This window comes from Uranotaenia lowii, chromosome 1, assembly GCF_029784155.1.
Source record: "Uranotaenia lowii strain MFRU-FL chromosome 1, ASM2978415v1, whole genome shotgun sequence".
Lineage (NCBI taxonomy): Eukaryota > Metazoa > Arthropoda > Insecta > Diptera > Culicidae > Uranotaenia > Uranotaenia lowii.
The window spans coordinates 201,456,341-201,476,948 of record NC_073691.1 but is presented as its reverse complement, the minus strand read 5'-3'; the positions used below and the strand labels follow the sequence as shown (position 1 = coordinate 201,476,948).

At 34.5% G+C, this 20,608-nt stretch overlaps 2 protein-coding genes across 3 annotated transcripts in view; both read left to right on the top strand.

The window, feature by feature from the left end:
* The window catches only part of LOC129744151 (elongation of very long chain fatty acids protein 7-like), a 119,807-nt gene extending 106,046 nt beyond the window's left edge, over nt 1-13,761 (top strand). Inside the window, exons 3-8 of the mRNA XM_055736554.1 lie at nt 4,687-4,794; nt 8,826-8,906; nt 9,029-9,191; nt 10,563-10,699; nt 10,867-11,022; nt 12,400-13,761. Coding sequence (XP_055592529.1) covers nt 4,687-4,794; nt 8,826-8,906; nt 9,029-9,191; nt 10,563-10,699; nt 10,867-11,022; nt 12,400-12,588 — 834 coding nt within the window. The 3' untranslated portion in view covers nt 12,589-13,761. The remainder of the gene's footprint in view (nt 1-4,686; nt 4,795-8,825; nt 8,907-9,028; nt 9,192-10,562; nt 10,700-10,866; nt 11,023-12,399) is intronic.
* Nucleotides 1-20,608, top strand: part of LOC129744159 (elongation of very long chain fatty acids protein AAEL008004-like) — a 558,472-nt gene that overhangs the window by 166,756 nt on the left and 371,108 nt on the right. The gene's annotated exons all lie outside the window — the stretch shown is intronic.

Sequence of the window (20,608 nt, the reverse complement as noted above, 5' to 3'; positions counted from 1 at the left end):
AATTTATTTAGACTTTACAATGAAGATTAGTATTATTGTATCAACTATCTACACATGAGAATAGCTATTTAAATGCAAATGGTTCAATAACTTTTTCGAAAGATTTTAGCTTCAAGAATTCGATTATCCCGTCAGATTTTATCTGTGACCTTTTTGGTCCTGTGACTTGTCTAACTTTAAAATTTAGAAATTTTTACTGTCTTGCAGCTGAATGGCATAAAAAATAAAAACTGATTTTTTCTCTGTGTTTTAAATCTAATTATTATCCTTTTTTTATGAAGAATCTAGATATTGTGTAGATTTTATAATTTCTAAGATACAATATGCTTTAGTTATAAAAAAAATAATTCGACAAGTTATAGAAAATTCAATTAAAAAAGATATTACCATTTTATTTCTGACATCACAAAAGGGCGTTTGAATTTTTTTTTATTTACAACATCTATGTAGAAGACTGCAAAACGTTTAGAGTTTTCAAAAGTTTTACGATTCATTTTAGTTCAAAATTTCTTTGAAATTTCGTTGAATTCCTGTATTTCCTTAGAACTGTAAAAAAATCATTAGAAAACTTTAGTAATTTTTACTCAGAAGTAAAATCTACTCGCAGTCTTCGAGAAAGTTGATAATTTAATCAAAACCTTTATTTTCAATGTCTGTGCACCATTATATATTAAAAAAATGCATAAACTGTTCAACACTCCCAAATCAGTTCAAATCAGCTCATACTTTTTTTTGCACCAATGTGATTTTTGTTGTCTTATCCTCTCAGAAATTTATCCTTTATTTAATTTTTTTCTAATTATTTCTAGGACATCGTTTTAAAAAAACTGTGAAAATTGTGCCTATAAAAAACAAAACCCTCTTTGTTGCAAATTTGTTACCGTTCAAAACAATTGATTGAAATTTCATTTTATCCGTGTCAGATTAAATTAATTTGATTTTGATTGAGAAATAAAATTTTCGAAACACTATTCACAATGAGAAATGAATTTCAGCATTGATAAAAACAACACGATATTTTCGAAATTGAAAAATAAAACAGAATAATAAAAAAATATCAGTGTTCCAAAATTAGTTTTAAGTTCATAGCAATTATAATCAAAAAAATATCTAATATATTTGTCTTTCGAACATATAGTTGCAATATGAGAATCATTCAAACTTCGTTGTGATTATTTTGCACTGATATTAAGAAGCTCAGGAAAAATAGATAGATGAAAAGATTCTTAAAAATTTCCTCTATTCAACAACAAATGTCACTTTTTATCAACATTTTCTCGCACGGAAAATTATAGGTTCACAGACTGTAATTGCATAAAAAAATATCAAAAAAGGGTTCAAATAGAAAATGGGTTAAAAAAGTTTAAATTTCTACTCTAATTATGTTTTTTTTTTTCAATTACCTCAAATTTAGTTCAATGAAATCAAATTGGAGAGAACGGGGCAGTGTGCCCACCACCCCCTCCCCCACTCACTCACTCTTTCGAAATAAACGTTTATTCACTAGATTTCAAAGTTATTTTTTTATTGGTCGATTTTTGAAAGTTTCTAAAATCCATTTTGCCTTTCTCGAAAAGAACACCCGTGTACGAATTTTTGTGTTGTTCGGATTAGTAACAACAAAAATATGGCAAAAACAATCAACAGTTAATAGTTTTTTTTCTGTCGACTGATACTAAATTTGGAGTCAGGTCTCTCATCTCTACTGTAAAAATATTAAAAAGTTAACATAGACGATCCCTTTTTCTGTCGACTGATTGAAAAACTTAATCCAGTGTATAAATTTTCGTCTCCGAATAATAAAGCAATTAAATAACGCCAATATCGCTTAAACAATATTTTTCTTGTATGGACGACCCCTTTAAAAAGGGGTCATCTGAAAATCTTAAAACATTGTTCCTCATTGCTGTTCCTCATTGCTGTTCCTCATGAGCATCCATGCCAAGTTTTAGCTCTCTATGTCTTTAGACGGCTTTTTTGGGAAGCCAATGTCCTCGAGTTCGAGCCCGAGAGTAAACATCGAACACAGTTGTACCGGATAAATTTTTCAATAACGATCCGCCAATTGCAGCGTTGATAAAAAGTCACAAATGCCATAAAGATGATACAACGATTCGATAATAGAAACAAAAAAATGTATGTGAGCCCCTCATGCCCAAAGTCTGACAGCCTCCCTCCTTCCCCTTCGCTACAAAAGCGAGAGAGGTTATTCAATAGGGGAGAGTGAGGATTCTTGATCCCTGGGGATACTTGATTCCTTAGCTATATCTCGAAACTGGAATGTCTTACAAAGATCAAATGTTCTAGAAAAATGTGCCAAAATGAGGAAAATAACAAAACTTGTAGTTTAAAAAATTTTAACAAAATAATTGTTTGAGTAATTGAACTTTGTTTGAAAAATTTAACAAAATGTAACTTGAAGATCTTTTTTCATCACTTTAAAATGTTCCTTACATGGGAAAATTATGAAAAAAATATTTGTTCCAATGTATCAATCGTTCGAGAGTAAAATGAACTTCATAATGCCATATTTTCAAAGCAATGAAAAACCCTCAACTTTTTTCAGAAAAAGTTTTCTAAAATGATGATTATGGGTACAATTGATCCCCCTTCCAAACGGCATATTCTTCTTCTGAATTGATCGTAATGATTGCTGATTACGAAATCACTAATATTTATCCAAAAACTAATATTTATCAAACAATTGTCTGAAGAAAAGAGCAAAAATAATTAATTTTCTTTTAATTATAAAAAATAGCGCCTTTAAGTTTGCAATGTTAGTAGCGTTGAGAAAAAGTTATAGAATTTTCTTCTTATGTCTGCTATAAATTGTGAAATGAGAACAAACATGACCAAAGTAGTCAATTAACATTCTATCTTGGGGTTTTGTTTGATTTTTATAAAAGGATTAGGGCTTCCTGAATAAAAGATCAAGTCTCCTTCAATAGGGGATCAAGTCTCCCCTAACTTCAGAAAAATCGCAATTTTTTTACTCCCACGAAAATGCTTCTAGTTCATCAACGGGTTCAAGTATCGTTCTAATTTTTGGAGCATAGAAACTTGAAGTTACAAGCTGTCAGAAAATGTCAAAGACGGCGAGTTGCTAAATTTTTCCAAAAAGATATGGTGAAAATAAGAAAAAGGGATCAAGTATCCCCACTCTCCCCTATTTATCTAAAAATTAGAAATTTGCGCCTTAAAGTGTGCAATGAATCTAGAGTAGTAGACAAACTTTTATGATTCTCTTTGTCTGATACTTGCAAACTGTGAAATGAGAACTAATATGGCAAGAAATAGTCAATAGACCTTTTATCTTCGGATTTTATTAGATTTTTGCCTAGGGTCAGGGCACCCTGAATAAGGGATCAAGTCTCCTGTAACTTAAAAAATATCACAATTTTTTTAGTCTCACGAAAATTGTTCTAGCTCATCTACGAATTCATATATCGTTTTAACTTTTGGACCATATAAACTTTAAATAACACGCTGTCAGAAAATGCAAAAGACGGCTGTAGAGTGCGTGTTTATCGAATATTGAAACATTCTAATAGAATGTAAATTGAAAGAGAATCAAAGAGAGACATGTTCTTGATCTCGCTCGAAACGAACGCTTAGGAGAAGAGCACAAATCATGAGGGATTTCAGGAGTCGATTGCTAACAGACGTACTGAGTAGTTCAGTTAACAAATGCTCCCAGAAGCTCTTGATAGGACACTACAACGGCGAGTTGCTAAAATTTCCCAAAAAGATATGATAAAAATAAGAAAAGGGGATCAAGTATCCCATCCTCCCCTTCAATAAATCTGAAAGATGATTCAAAGCAAGGCATGGTTGTGCGTTGTGTACAAAAATTTTTTTTTTATTTGTATGCCCATTTATTCCACGACTTATGCCTAAGACCCATGAGAACCAACTTGGCTTGTACAAAATTTAACGAAAATCGTCCAGCAATTGTTCAAGTTATGTCGTACCACGATGATTTTGTATGTGACCGTCTGTTAGAAAAAAAGACACGGTCACACATCACAATAAATCATCTTGTCTTTCCAAAACCTGCATGTGGACTGAATTCCATAAACATTTCTTAAAAAACTCTTGCTTACGAAACATGGAGCGCCCATACTTTTTGTGTCATGCTGTAAGCCCATTTTTATAAAAATCACCTGAAAATCGTTTGAGTTATGTCATATTTTAAGTTGAATTTGCATGGGAGTCTTGAAACTATTATATAAACCGTCCTTAGCCAATTTCACGTCATTCTGATCACCCGTTTCTAAGTGATGGTGTCGTAAAATACATGCTCCATTTTTTATAAGATGCAAAATTCTAAAATGAAAAAAAAAACTGGAATTCTTTTTTCAGCTTTTTGTAACTCTTGAGATAAAAATAAAAGCAAACAGTCGTTGTTTTTTTTTTGACTTCCTTTTTTAAACATCCACTTAAAGGCATTCATCATAAATAATAATGTGTCATCATAATTTATTGAACTCCGCTCCTTGACGCTTGGTGACAACAAAAAGGCAAAAAAAAGATCATACCCCATATAGTCAATCACAAATCGTCGTACTTGGCAAAAGACAACGGATTTTAATCACCTTCCACCCTCTTCTCTTTTTCTTCCCACCCACTCCCTGCTTCCATTCGATTGATGGAAAAAAAAATGTGTCTCAAAAACACCGAAAACAGGTCCTCGGTCCCCGGCTGATGGAAAACCGCAAACCATTCCAACTGCGCCAGGTACTCATCGTGTACAACGCCATCCAGGTCCTGTTCAGCACCTGGCTCTTTTATGAGGTAGGTTATGGTCACCATTAACTCTGTTCAGTGTGTTGTACTTAACATCACCCTCTAGGTAGCTAGGTAGGTACAGGTATACCTCTAAAGATATCAATGAATGGGCATAAATTCCTCGCGTAGGATATGGCAGAATTGAAATCACTGCATTTTGTAGTCATCAGTCGCGGAGGGTCTTGCTTGCTGCTTGAGGCCGGTCAGGTTTACAATAATGAGTACAAATGTTGTCTCTTGTCTCCTTCGCGACACCCGCCATGGACCGAAAGGAGTGTGATCAAACCAAGCGGTTTACCCGGTGGGACGACCTTGGGTGCTTTTGTACGCACAGGAGCTCCTTTAGGGTTACCAAATTGTGTTTTTCATATTTTTTAAAATGTTTCAGAAGTTTCATGGTACCGCATAATAAATAAATCGTAACCAAAATGTCCAATGAAGATCTAATGATCTAGAAAGTGTGCGGAACGGAGCAAAATAACTATTCTGTTACCTCAAAAACATTTAATTTTTTTCCAATGCTTTTACATTAATGGAAAACTTGAATAAAATGAGACTTCCAGAACCACAAATCGATCAACGTTTAAGTGAGAGATAAAGCAATCATTACATCAAATGACATTCACAACATGTTTCATGATGTTCTTATCTGTGAATAATCCCTTTAAAAATTTTCAAATGATTGAGTAACTTTTAGTTCGGAGACTCGATACTTTGTTCCAGGAGATGCGAAAAGAAAAGAACAAATATTACGCGTACAAGTGCTGTTACAAAAAGACAAAAAATAAAAAAAATGACAAGAATGACAAAAATTACAAGAAAAAACAAAAATGTTTGAAATGACAAAATTGTCAAAAAAAAAAACAAAATTGCCAAAATTTTCACAATTGTAAAAATAATCCAAATTGGTAAACTTTTCGAAATTTTCAAAAATTCTCAAAATTCTCAAAATTGTAAAAATTGTCAACATTATCAACACTGTAAAATTTGTTAAAAATTGTCAAAATTGTCAAAATTGCTAGAACGGCCAAAATTTTGTTAATTTTTGAAATTGCTAAAATTATTAAAACTGTCAAAATTTGCGAAACTTTCAAAATCGTCTAAATTCTCTAAATTTTCACATTGTCAAAATTGTCTAAATAATCAAAATTGACAAAATTGACCAAATTGTAACAATTGCCAAAATTGTCGAAATTGTCAAAAATTGTCGAAATTGTTAAAATTGTCAAAATTGTCAAAGTTGTCAAAATTGTCAAAATTGTCTCAATTGTCAAAATTGTCAAAAATGTCGAAATTGTCAAAATTGTCAAAATTGTCAAATCTGTCAAATTGTCGAAATTATCAAAACTGTCAAAATTATCAATATTCTCAAAATTGACAAATTTGACAAATTTGTCAAAATTGTAAAATTGTCAAAATTGTCAAAATTGTCAAAATTGTCAAAATTGTCAAAATTGTCAAAATTGTCAAAATTGTCAAAATTGTCATAATTGCCAAAATTGTCAAAATTGTCAAAATTGTCATAATTGCCAAAATTGTCAAAATTGTCAAAATTGTCAAAATTGTCAAAATTGTCAAAATTGTCAAAATTGTCAAAATTGCCAAAATTGTCAAAATTGTCAAAATTGTCAAAATTGTCAAAATTGTCAAAATTGTAAAAATTGTAAAAATTGTCAAAATTGTCAAAATTGTCAAAATTGTCGAAATTGGTAAAATTGGCAAAACTGCCAAATTGTCAAAATTGTCAAAATTGTCACAATTGTCAAAATTGTCAAAATGGACAAAATTGTGAAAAATTGTCAAAATTGTCAAAATTATCAAAATTGTCAAAATTGTGAAAATTGTCAAAATTGTCAAAATTGTCAAAATTGTCAAAATTGTCAAAATTGTCAAAATTGTCAAAATTGTCAAAATTGTCAAAATTGTCAAAATTGTCAAAATTGTCAAAATTGTCCAAATTGTCAAAATTGTCAAAATTGTCAAAATTGTCAAAATTGTCAAAATTGTCAACATTGTCAAAATTGTCAAAATTGTCAAAATTGTCAAAACTGTCAAAATTATCAAAATTTTCAAAATTGTTGAACTTTCAAAATGCTAAAGTTGTCAAAATTGTAAAAATTGTCAAAATTGTCAGAATTGTCGAAATTGGTAAAATTGGCAAAATTAGCAAAACTGCCAAATTGTCAAAATTGTCAAAATTGTCACAATTGTCAAAATTGTCAAAATTGTCAAAATGGACAAAATTGTCAAAATGGACAAAATTGTCAAAATTGTGAAAAATTGTCAAAATTGTCAAAATTATCAAAATTGTCAAAATTGTCATAATTGTCAAAATTGTCAAAATTGTCAAAATTGTCAAAATTGTCAAAATTGTCAAAATTGTCAAAATTGTCAAAATTGTCAAACTAGTCAAAATTGTATAGTTTGTCAAAAAAATCACAAAAATGACAAAAATTACAAAAATGACAAAAATTAAAAAAGGGACAAAAATGACAAAAATAAATGACAAAAATGACAAAAATGACAAAAATGACAAAAATGACAAAATTGACAAAAATGACAAAAATGACAAAAATGACAAAAATGACAAAAATGACAAAAATGACAAAAATGACAAAAATGACAAAAATGACAAAAATGACAAAAATGACAAAAATGACAAAAATGACAAAAATGACAAAAATGACAAAAATGACAAAAATGACAAAAATGACAAAAATGACAAAAATGACAAAAATGACAAAAATGACAAAAATGACAAAAATGACAAAAATGACAAAAAAGGCAAAAATGACAAAAATGACAAAAATGACAAAAATAACAAAAATGACAAAAATGACAAAAATGACAAAAATGACAAAAATGACAAAAATGACAAAAATGACAAAAATGACAAAAATGACAAAAATGACAAAAATGACAAAAATGACAAAAATGACAAAAATGACAAAAATGACAAAAATGACAAAAATGACAAAAATGACAAAAATGACAAAAATGACAAAAATGACAAAAATGACAAAAATGACAAAAATGACAAAAATGACAAAAATGACAAAAAAGACAAAAATGACAAAAATGACAAAAATGACAAAAATGACAAAAATGACAAAAATGACAAAAATGGCAAAAATGACAAAAATGACAAAAATGACAAAAATGACAAAAATGACAAAAATGACAAAAATGACAAAAATGACAAAAATGACAAAAATGACAAAAATGACAAAAATGACAAAAATGACAAAAATGACAAAAATGACAAAAATGACAAAAATGACAAAAATGACAAAAATGACAAAAATGACAAAAATGACAAAAATGACAAAAATGACAAAAATGACAAAAATGACAAAAATGACAAAAATGACAAAAATGACAAAAATGACAAAAATGACAAAAATGACAAAAATGACAAAAATGACAAAAATGACAAAAATGACAAAAATGACAAAAATGACAAAAATGACAAAAATGACAAAAATGACAAAAATGACAAAAATGACAAAAATGACAAAAATGACAAAAATGACAAAAATGGCAAAAATGACAAAAATGACAAAAATGACAAAAATGACAAAAATGACAAAAATGACAAAAATGACAAAAATTACAAAAATTACAAAAATAATGACAAAAATCACATCAATTTCTAAAAATACAAAAATGACAAAAATTACAAAAATAAAAAAATTACAAAAATCACAAAAAAAATACAAAAATGACAAAAATTACGAAAAAGACAAAAATGACAAAAAATTACAAAATATGACAAAAATGACAAAAACGGATAAAAGTAACGAAAATTACAAATATTTCAAAAATGGTAAAAAATACAAGAATGACAAAAATGACAAAGTTGAGCCTATAAAAAATGTTCCCCTAGGGATTGATTTGGAAAATAGTAACCCTATTACCGTGACCTTACCGAAGAAAACCGAAAAACTGTACCAACATTATCAGATTTGACCTTTCTTGGTGGACGTTTTTATTTTCGTAACGCGATTTCATTTCTTTTTCATTCTCTCTCGCTGCAGGCATGCGTGTCCGGCTGGATGGCAGGTTACAGTTTACGGTGCCAACCGGTCGATTATTCCCGGTCCCCGCAGGCTCTCAGGGTAGGTTATGGACAAATTCAATCAGGCTTAAGTGGGCATGGTCTTATTTGTCCGTCCAAACACGTGTGACTTTCTCCGGTACGAATTTCCTTTCTAACCGACTGAATCATTTTTCGATACAGATGGCATCCGGATGCTGGTGGTACTTCTTCTCCAAGTTTACCGAGTTCTTCGATACGCTGTTCTTCGTCATGCGCAAACGCTACGATCAGGTCTCGACGCTGCACGTCATCCATCACGGCATCATGCCGGCCTCGGTCTGGTGGGGCGTTAAGTTCACTCCAGGTTGGTATTTCCCGACTTAAACAATCTTGCATGCAATAACACCGTCCGCGTACAAGTTCCCATCGAACTTCACCGCGTCTTGCGAGCTTTTTCCGAGGCAACTTAATCAAGACAAAGGCGCCCGTTTTGCGCGAAGATCAACTGGATGACCTAACCTGGATTAGCCTCGTTTTCAAATGTCACCTCGCCTTTTTGAATATGAATGTTGCTCAAGATGATGACTATGGAATGGGGCAATCGAAAAGCCTGGCCTAGACCATCAATTAGCCAGATGATCAGTTAATGACCTCGCGATCTTTGTGTTCTAATGAAACCGAAAGGCTAGGCTCGAATTTGATCGAGTCGGATCTTCAAGAAGGGGAGGGTGGAGGGTGGTTTCAGAAATCAATAATAACCCAAGTAACCATAAGCACTAAAGCTTTGCATTTTTATAGCTTTACTCCAGCATTCAAGTGCTAAATTACACTATATCAGCATACCAAGTGCAATTTTGCATTACACCAGCCCTTCGAGTGCTATGCTGCATGAAATTAGAATTATACCACTCTTTTAAAATGCAACTAGCATTTCATCAGCTTTGCACAATGCTTTAGAAATTCAACATAGCTCTAAATCAGAATAACAAATGCTATATTTTCCAAGAATTAAATTCGCATCAAACAAGCTTGCTTAAATGCTTTTTTGCACTATCTGTGCACTACACTGGCATTAAGCCAAAGCACATTAGCATTGATTGATGTTGAATCAATGCAAATTTAGGGCACCGGTTGCCAGAAATTTGATTCAAATAGGGCTTTAATTTCAAAGATTTAACGCGGACCTGATAGGTCCACAAGCAGAGTTACTGAAAAATATCCGATCAATATGGATGTCATGAGTTCGATTCCAGGTCATCTTCACCGGAAAAATAAAAAAAAAATATTGAAAATTCAAACCGAGAGATCCCCTTAATATGCATCAGCGAATATCAAAATTAGTCAAATTCATTATCATGGCAGAAAAATGGAGCCAAACAGAAATCGAAATTTTTTTTTACCCGCATGGTTGTACCTCATTTGAACGCCATTTGCATTTTCCCAGCATTTTGCCCGCCAACGCTATAGCATCAATTCAGCATAGCACAGTGCTTTTATAGGGTTATACCAGTTTCTGCACTAAAGCCGCAGTTAATTTCGCCAAACCTGGCTCACAGGGCTAATATTATGCACAGAATCAAGCTCTATAGCTGATGTTAGAGCAGAGTTGGTGCTAGTTTTTAGTGCTTATGGTTACTTGGGAATTCTCCAGCCTTGGCAATTGTTCGCCGGCAGTTCACAATGCATTGACACACTTTTTTCCCATTCTTGTTTCTCTCCGGCTCAATTTGCGCAGGCGGCCACAGTTCGTTCTTCGGTCTGCTCAACACCTTCGTCCACATCGCCATGTACGCGTACTACATGCTGGCAGCCATGGGACCCAAAGTGCAGAAGTACCTCTGGTGGAAGAAGTACCTGACCGTGCTGCAGATGGTAAGCAAAATACTCAGTTATGATACACGGCGCAATGATGTCTAAATACTTAGCCGTAAATCATCGGAGAGGATCAAACCCCTTGAACCTTCGTCATGTGCCTCTCGGAGTGATCGATTCGAATCGGAATCTGCTTAAGATTGTTGACGTTTTCCTTTCTGTTTTAGATCCAATTCGTGCTGGTGATGGCCCATGCCTTCCAACTGCTGATCTGGAACCCATGCAACTACCCGATCGCGTTTGCCTACTTCATCGGAGCTCATGCCCTCATGTTCTACTTCCTGTTCTCCAACTTCTACAAATCGGCGTACAATAAGAACCAGGTGAGCTTCCAAAACAATTATTCAAATTTACGCAGATTCAAGATTCATAATTCAACCCTCTTAAAATATTTTTTTATATGTTGACAATACTTGGACTTTACTAATTTACTAGTATGAAAAAAACGTGTTGATAGCACGTTGGCCTGACTAGGAATGTTAATTTTCACTTGTTGATTGGTTTCCATAGTAGTGAAATCAATGCCTACTAAGGATTTGTGGTAACACCTCTAAATCCATTTTTTTCGCAGAAGAATTCACAGAAAATTAGATTTTTAATTTATTACAAACAACTTTTGCCTTATTTTATAGTTGACAAATTTATCAATTTTTTTTTTCGAAAATTTCCTAACCACAAGGACTGAAGAACATAATTTTAAGTATACTTTCACAAAAAACCATGTATGCAATGTATGGCACCTTTTAGAGATTCAGAATTCAGATTCCTATTTTCGATCCTGAATTCAGATTCAGATTTCATATTAATATTCAGATTTCAGATTTCAGATTCAGATATCATATTTCAGATTCAGATTTCAGATTCAGGATTCAGATTCAGATTTCAGATTTCAGATTTCAGATTCAGATTTCAGATTCAGATTTCAGATTCAGATTTCAGATTTCAGATTCAGATTTCAGATTCAGATTCAGATTTCAGATTCAGATTTCAGATTCAGATTTCAGATTCAGATTTCAGATTCAGATTTTAAATTCAGATTCAGATTCAGATTTCAGATTCAGATTTCAGATTCAGATTTCAGATTCAGATTTCAGATTCAGATTTCAGATTCAGATTTCAGATTCAGATTTCAGATTCAGATTTCAGATTCAGATTTCAGATTCAGATTTCAGATTCAGATTTCAGATTCAGATTTCAGATTCAGATTTCAGATTCAGATTTCAGATTTCAGATTCAGATTTCAGATTCGGATATCAGATTCAGATTTCAGATTCAGATTTCAGATTCAGATTTCAGATTCAGATTTCAGATTCAGATTTCAGATTCAGATTTCAGATTCAGATTCAGATTTCAGATTCAGATTTCAGATTCAGATTTCAGATTCAGATTTCAGATTCAGATTTCAGATTCAGATTTCAGATTCGGATTTCAGATTCAGATTCAGATTTCAGATTCAGATTCACATTTCAGATTCAGATTTCAGATTCAGATTTCAGATTTAGATTTCAGATTCAGATTTCAGATTCAGATTTCAGATTCAGATTTCAGATTCAGATTTCAGATTCAGATTTCAGATTCAGATTTCAGATTTTATAATTCAGTCTCCGGCTTCAAGTTCAGATTTCGGATTCAAGTTTAAAATTAGGATTTTGTTTGGTATAGATGAGTTCTCACTAATTCTTTTTTCTTATTTTTTTTAGGCCAAGAAGGAAAAACCAGCCCCGCTGATGGTCAACGGCAGCAGCAACGGAATCAGCAGCTACGACTCGGACAAGCCCAGCTTCAAGGAAAGCAGCCGAAGCAGCTTCTACCAGGCGGTGGGAAAAACTGTCGAGGAAAGCTACTCCACAACCCGGCACCGAGTCTACGTGGGATCCGTCAATAATTGAGAGACCCTTCTGCATCAACTGGAGTTTTATCGGAAATTAAGCTCGGAAGTCGGCTCAACGTTGCGAAGGAGGGGGAATCGAACAAATTATGCGTATTCCATATCCTTTCGTTATGTAGGTTATCGAAGGATATAACGAAAAAAATGCTTTGGACCAACGAATCGCAGGAATAGTTTCCAAAAGACAGGACTGAATGATTTTTTGTGTTTTTTTTTAAACTTAGTTAAGTAAATGGGATGAGTGAGGATTTAGTTTTAAGGATCAACGGCTTCGGGTGAATATTGCTCAAAAGCTCGTTAACAGTAATATTAGAGATAGGTAGCTGTTAAGATCGTGATAGCCAGCAACTTTCAGCTCAGAAGATTTTCTTTCGGTTTGTACGACGGAAAGTGCAGAGATTATCTGCGGAACGCAAATATTGCTGTACAGATTCTATTTTACAAGAAAACTGTTTCAACTATGTAAAAAGTGTCTTCTGTGGGAATTCTGCAACGAGATAACTGTAATTTTATGAACAAAACCCTTTGCTGTAGCATACAATTTCGCTTGTGAATTTACATTTTCTATTTTTATCATCATTTTTTTTTATCGTATCGGAATTTGTAACCGAAATTGAATCGAAAACTACAATCCACAGTGCGAGGTTGTATGCAATAAAACGGGGGAAACAGAAGCTCGGCTTCACAATAAAATTTTCCACATCCGCAGAGAGCTCTCTGTTCCATTTTCTAAACGTTGATTTTAGCAATTGGCAACTCTCGAGCAAGAGTTCGCAAATTTTTTATAACAAAGATTTGCGTTACTTTTTATTGTTTAAAAAAAAATAACACAAGCCTTTCGATTATCAGCTGCACAAAAAAAAATGCACATTGAAACACAAATTCGACAGTAGTCATAAATGTCCCGTGATTCATGTCATCTATTATAATAGTGGTATAAGAGGGCGTAGTGAGTAGTCGCCGAGATTGATTAGCTAGCAGCTAGACTTGGCGCAATATGTTAAGCGTCAGTTTTGTAAATAGTTATTTCGTATCATCGAATCAGCTGAGCAGACGCTAGCCGAAAGGAACGGAACCTCCCGGAGGATTTGTTTCAAAAACATAAAAGAAGGCGTTAACATCAGATTATGGTATGCGAGTCGGATGTGCAATAAAACTAATGATTGACAAATAATTGAGAAAGTTTACTTTGTAAATGAAAGAAACCTTTTAATCCCTAATTTGAACCTCTGAAAGATCTAAATAGAAAGATCTGACCGGTTTTACCTGAACCGGCTAAACCGTCCTTTATTCCAATACCGAAAAATCGGTTTTTTTATTAGTAGAGAAATTGTTATTTTCGATATTTTTATTCAAAACAAAATGATGATGACATAGTTTCTCACATCATGAGATAGGTTTTTTTTAAGTTTCTGATTCTCTTAGAAAATTTCAAAAATCGAGCTATAGATGTACAAATTCTGACATTTTTCGATGCCGCAAAAAACTCTACCCGCAGCCTATTACGGATTGGTATCACCCAAACTTCATTTTGCTTTTATTATCCTATATCAACACTGTTGGTGTAAAAATATAATTCGGACTTATACTTTTTTCATTCAGTTACCATCCAAACATCAATTTTTATGATTTCAGCTAGTAGATTTTTTTACCCCTAAATGTATGCAGTACCTGTATACTTATTCTTTACAAATATTTTTGACCTAATATCTTGTATATCGTATATTTCTCTAGGTTCGATTTCGTCTTTATTCTTATCGTATTCATTTTATATAGTGGTATAGCTGATGATATCGCTGTTTCGATAAACTGATGAGCGCCTTCTAACTCGTGATCCTCTACTTCCCATTTTGTCCTTCTTCCTACTCCTGGGGTTGCTAAACTAATATCTATGGTCAAACTACTTATAGAAGGGGAATCTATTGTTGTATGTTGTCCGTTATTCAGAATACTAAATCTAGTTTTGTTCACTTCTTCTAAAGGGTGATACGGTCAAAATTTGGTCAAGGGAAAACGCGTGTAAATCGGTGAAATCGTTTATTTAAAAAATCAAATTTAATTTCTTTTTTAGAAAAAATATGCAGCAACGTTCTGGTGGTGTTCGGGACCCAAAACAGCAACATCACGACGGTCCTCCTGCGAGATAGTGGGGTTAGCTGCGGGCCTTGCGAGCCCGTGACTACAAAAAACACAAGCAACGAACAACGAACAACAAAATAAAATCAGGAAAAATATTCAGTTAGGCTTCCGCTTTTCCAAATCCGAATTGCCGGACCTTACGCTTAACCCCTGCCATCAGATTTTGTACAGCCACCTTGTCCACCTTCTTCGCCGCAGAAAGCCAATTTGCCTTGAACTGCTGCTCGTCCTTAGCAGTTTTTTTGGTCTTCTTTAGGTTCCGCTTGACAAAAGCCCAGTATTTCTCAATTGGGCGGGGCTCTGGCGTGTTGGGAGGGTTCTTGTCCTTGGGAACCACCTGCACGTTGTTGGCCGCGTGCCACTCCATGGCCTTTTTACCGTAATGGCAAGATGCCAAATCCGGCCAAAACAGTACGGAACAACCGTGTTTCTTCAGGAAAGGCAGCAGACGTTTATTCAAACACTTTCACGTAAATTTCTTGGTTGACAGTTCAGGAAGCTATGAAAATGCTGCTTTTCAAGCCACAGGTACAGATGGCTTGCCAAACCAGATATTTCTTCGCTAACTTTGGCAGTTTGATGTGCTTGAAAATATCTGCCACCTTTCTTCGTCCTTTTGCCGTATAAAACTCCTGTCCCGGAAGCTGCTTGTAGTCGGCTTTGACGTAGGTTTCGTCGTCCATCACCACGCAGTCAAACTTCGTCAGCATCGTCGTGTACAGCCTCCGGGATCGCGCTTTGGCCGTCGTATTTTTTTTATCATCGCGATTTGGAGTCACCATCTTCTTGTAAGTCGATAGTCCGGCTCGTTTTTTGGCTCGATGCATGGTTGTAGACGATACACCCAGCTTATTTGCGGCATCTCGGAGAGAGAGGTTAGGGTTTCGCTTGAAACTACCGGCAACTCTCTTTGCCGTCTCAGCGGCTTCCGGTTTTCGATTTCCCCCCGATCCAGATTTCCTGGCTGTCAACAAACGTTCCCCAAACACTTTAATTACATTTGTAACGGTTGATTTGGCAACTTTTAGCAATTTTGCCAGCTTTGCGTGCGAGTAGCTCGGATTTTGGCGATGCGCGAGCAAAATTTTGATACGCTGCTCTTCTTCCTTGGACGGCATTTTGACAACTGAAGAGTGAATTCCATAATCAAAATAGGAGCAACATTCTACACACACACACCTTCAAAATGAGGGGTGTTCACGTTTTTTAAATGCAAAATTGAAAGAAATACGTCAAGTTGATATTGACCAAATTTTGACCGTATCACCCTTTATAGTGGAGATTTCCTTTCGTACATGATTTCTTGAATTTCCTCATCTACCGGTGAGTCCTGGAACCTGTTCGTTGATTTTGGGAATTCTTCTTCGGCTGTCTCGTTTTCATTTTCTGTAAGATTTCTGTTCTCCTTCTTTACAATTGACCCATTTATTCGCGTTTTGACAGGATTCCTCGTGGTGTCTTCCGCTGCATATTCTGCATCTCACCGGTAGTTTTTACATTGCCGTAGGGGGAAAATGTGGAGCTCGCAACGAAATGGACAGCCAACAATTTTGACCATTCTGGGTATTTGATCTCCTGCCACTGTTGTTTTAATATTTTCAGTATTCTCAAGATCTTTTTGTGATTTCCTCTTCAGTCTCTCTACCTTGATGATGGGTGATTCTGTTGTCGTATTTTTCAATAATTCCTGCTCTCCAAAGTCAATCGGTACACCATTAACGAAAATTATGGTGTTTCTACTTTGTGGTGTGGTGGGTATCTCATTTTTGCTGCTTGGCTGTCCGGTTCCACCTTGTACCGAAACTTTCCCAGTTTTCTTATATTCAGGAATTCTGTGTATCCTTTACTTTGCAGCATTTTCCCTACGTCTATTTCGCGTTGTGGTATTTTTATTTCCGGGTCGATAGCCTCCAAATAAACATAATTAGTTGGCAAATATTCCATTCCTACATTACCTAAAGTATTGGGAGTAGTAGTAATCTGGTTGGTATTTCCATCTGAAGTATTATTTGCCGCCGTCTTGGTGTCCTTTTGTGATTTCTTCATTTGTGATCTTGTTGTGATTTTCATTTGATGAATTTTCGCTTTTTTCAGCCCTGGGTGGACTGGATTTTTGTTTGTATAGGCATAGCCGGTATTTAATTGTTCTTTCAAATTTCAATTGATTTGTTGATCTTTTGTATTGCACGTATAATTTAACTTTATAAATTAGAATTCCGATTCTTAGCAACATGACGTCTGCACGCTTAAACCGTTTTTTCTTCTTCCTTTGATGGCCTACAAGTTCATTGATTTATAGCGTTGAAGTAGATAAAATGTCTAAAAATTGTCCCGATTCACTTGATTCACGGTAATTGTTTGAAAGATGTCATTTTACGATTTCGATTAATACATGTAATCTAACGTTGAAATTAACACAATAAAATCATGTTGTTCAAAAAGAAACAAACGAGGGAACACAATTCACATAGTTCGAATATTTATCACACTTTTTACGTCAAACTCAAATGTTACACTATGGGCTTTTTATCAGTGGGTCGAGCTAGTTGCTTGTGTGAGTGCGGATAAAATCTCCCGCCCGCACATTCGCCGATTATGAGCACAAATCAGAGTGAGAGAGAATTCTTCAAACGCTGAACCAGTGCAACCAGGAGAGTTTTTTTCCTGTAATATTTAAAATATTTGATGAGGTTTAGTTTGCAATCCTTTTGCGTTATCTGTCGTTCAATTTATTTTTTCTCGTTTTTGCTCATAAGTGCAAAACATCTTGATATTTTAGGAGTTAGGATGACATAGTACAGGTTTTATAGCTAGACAGGAGGCACGTTTATAAATTGAAGAGTTAGCCAGATATCTTCCGGACGTCAACTAATAAAGTTCAAAATTTTAATTATCAAGTTTTATCCTAAAACGGCGCCCTGAAACATTTTGTTTAACAATACTTTGGACTTCATGCTGTGCTTAGTTTTTTTGTGCTAATAAATGTGAGGTTTCTTACCCAATGAGTTTACAGGTATATAGTAGTGAACCTTCATATAAGAGAAGCGACATCTGATCCCTTTTAAAATAAAGTATGTGGCAACATCGCCAAAATCTTGAACATCGCCAAATCCTCAGCACTGTTATCTGGCTCAATGTTCAAGCTCTAAAGTGAACGCTCCTTCAATCATACAAAACAACATTGAACTCGATGCCCAAAGGATTGCGATAAACGGTATGAATGACTTGAATTTTGTTAACAATCAGATAGTTTTCTAACTAGGAACACGATTCACCAAAGCATTGAAAAAAAATGCACCTAATCATAAATTCATATGACCACAATAATGACAACAATCACAATACCTTCCTTGGTTGAGTTTTCAATAAGAAAGGTAAAAGATCTGCGACAAATGCTCGGATCGATTGGAATCGATTTTGACAGTTCTTTTGTATCGATTGGAATTTTGTGTTTCAGACGTCGCTTCTCTTATATGTAGGTTCACTAGTATATAGGTTTATAGTACACTGCAAAAAATCCACACTTAGGATGTATATTTCCCCACACATACATCTTCAAAATTGTTCTACGCTTAGATTTTATATGATTCATATGATTATCATATGTCACACATAAAATTTATGTTCCAAATATGAAGTTTATATGATATTGACACATAAATTATATGATTTTAGTCTTTGAAAAAAATTCTCATGTTTTCAAAATGGTTGACTTGGAGAAAAAGTTGGCGTACTGTCAACTAATTAGGTGAGTAATGGTTTATACAAATTATAGAAGTGAATCTTCATTGATCCATTCTTTTCTCCCCCGTAGAAAACTCTGACTGAGATGCTGAAATTTGTTCGTCACAGAAATTGGTTGCCCGGAAATGGTCCTCGTTCGATACCATTCGCATCCGGGTTCCAGCTATTGACTTGCCTCTGGGCACCGGTTATACTCAGTGCAGGATGGTTGACCCTTCATTGATTTTGGAGACCTAGACCGGCAAACGTTTACACATCAAATTCAGAAGGTGAGTCCAGAGTCCAGAATAGTTCATTTGATCGAATTTAGGTTTGTAACACATATTTTCTTTTAGAAAACTCCCGAAAAAAACTACTGGAGATTGATGAGGATCGGACTCAGTTTCCGTGAAATAAGAACGCGAGACAAATGTACGGACGAGGAATAACGAAATTCATTGTTATATGGAATTAACATGCCGGAATCCAAAATAAATATTTATTCCTACAGGAATGTGCAACAATCAATTTATATTTTCATCCGAAAAACGAATTCGAACATAAAAATCACCTTTGAGTAAGCAAGAATTTAAACGCCTTAAAGTAGGCAAATGTTTTAGTACAATGCAAAAGAATGCTCATAATATTTATGTGTGGGGTTATAACTTTTATGTGACGCATATAAATGTTATAATCTTGAATTCTATATGTTTGGGCACGTATTTTCCAAATGGGAGTCAAATTGCAAAAATCTATAAGGCTAACACATATTCCAAATATGTAGATTTTTTGCAGTGTAGTGAACCTGTATATAAGAGAAGTGACATCTGAAACACAAAATTCCAATCGAGCAAAAGAACTGTCAAAATCGATTCCAATCGATCCAAGCATTTTGTCCCAGAGCTTTTACCTTTCTTATTGAAAACTCAACCAAGGAAGGTATTGTGATTGTTGTTATAGTTCAAACAGATAATTTTTTTAGCTGGTCATATGAATTTATGATTAGGTGCAATTTATTTCAATGCTTTGGTGAATCGTGTTTCTAGTTAGAAAACTAACTAATTATTAACGAAATTCAAGTCATTCATACCGTTTATCGCGATCCTTCGGGCATCGAGTTCAATGTTGTTTTGTTGGATTGAAGGAGCGTTCACTTTAGAGCTTGAGGGCATCCGCAGCAATCGCGAGTAAAGTGAAAATGCTCACGAGTTTAATCACTTCCATACCGCACCGGGGGTTAGTATGAAGGTGAGCAAAATAGGGCCGTTGCCGTCGGGACCGACAAAATCTGCAAATTTGCTCACTATAGAAAGGGGCGAGAGCAAACATGCACTGAAAAAATTTTACCGTTTTAAGCAGAATTAAACAAACGACGTCGCAGAGTGTAAATGTTAAAATTTGTATGAGATTAAAATTGAGGATGGACTTTTTTTTTAATAACCAGTTGAATTCGCAATTTCGTTAATTTTTTTCTGGTAGGGAATTGAACGAGAAAGTGCAAATGCTGGTTCTGATGGTGAGTTATTTATTTTGTATTTTATATTGTTTTGGACTTTTTTCTTCCCTACCGATTCGGCTTTCGAAACGAGGTCTCCCAATAAGTTTGCAACTAACCCAGTCATTCGGAGCAGCAACTATTTCAGCCAGCACGTTGGATAGAAAAAGAAGTTGAAGATTTTTTAGAAAAGTATGTATTTTAATATAAATATAATAAACAAATAAAGTTGAATTTTAATTGAAATGTTTAGTTTGTTGAATATTGTTTTTCGGGTCCATGTGTTAGGAAATATAAGTGCCCGGTGTTTTGAAAGCAAAATCGAGCTTAACTCGAAAATATATTTTTATCTGAACTTATTTTATTCAGTCAAGTCGTCCTACAATTCAATAAGTTTTTAATCACAATCCAGCAAACGGGTGACACGGAATTGGAAACATCGGAAGGGAAACTCAAAAGCGGTGTCCTATAGATATGATGACGAAGTAAAGCGAAGCAAACATCCTGCTCGAAAGTTCTTGCTGCATCCGTCCATCGGACCCGATTTGCTGGTCGTCGAAGCCTTGCTGCTGCTGTACGGCATGTTCAACCAGGATGTAGACTTTGACGTCACGTTACGGATAGCAGCTAACCCGTCGAATAACTGCCAACAACCCCCAGGCCC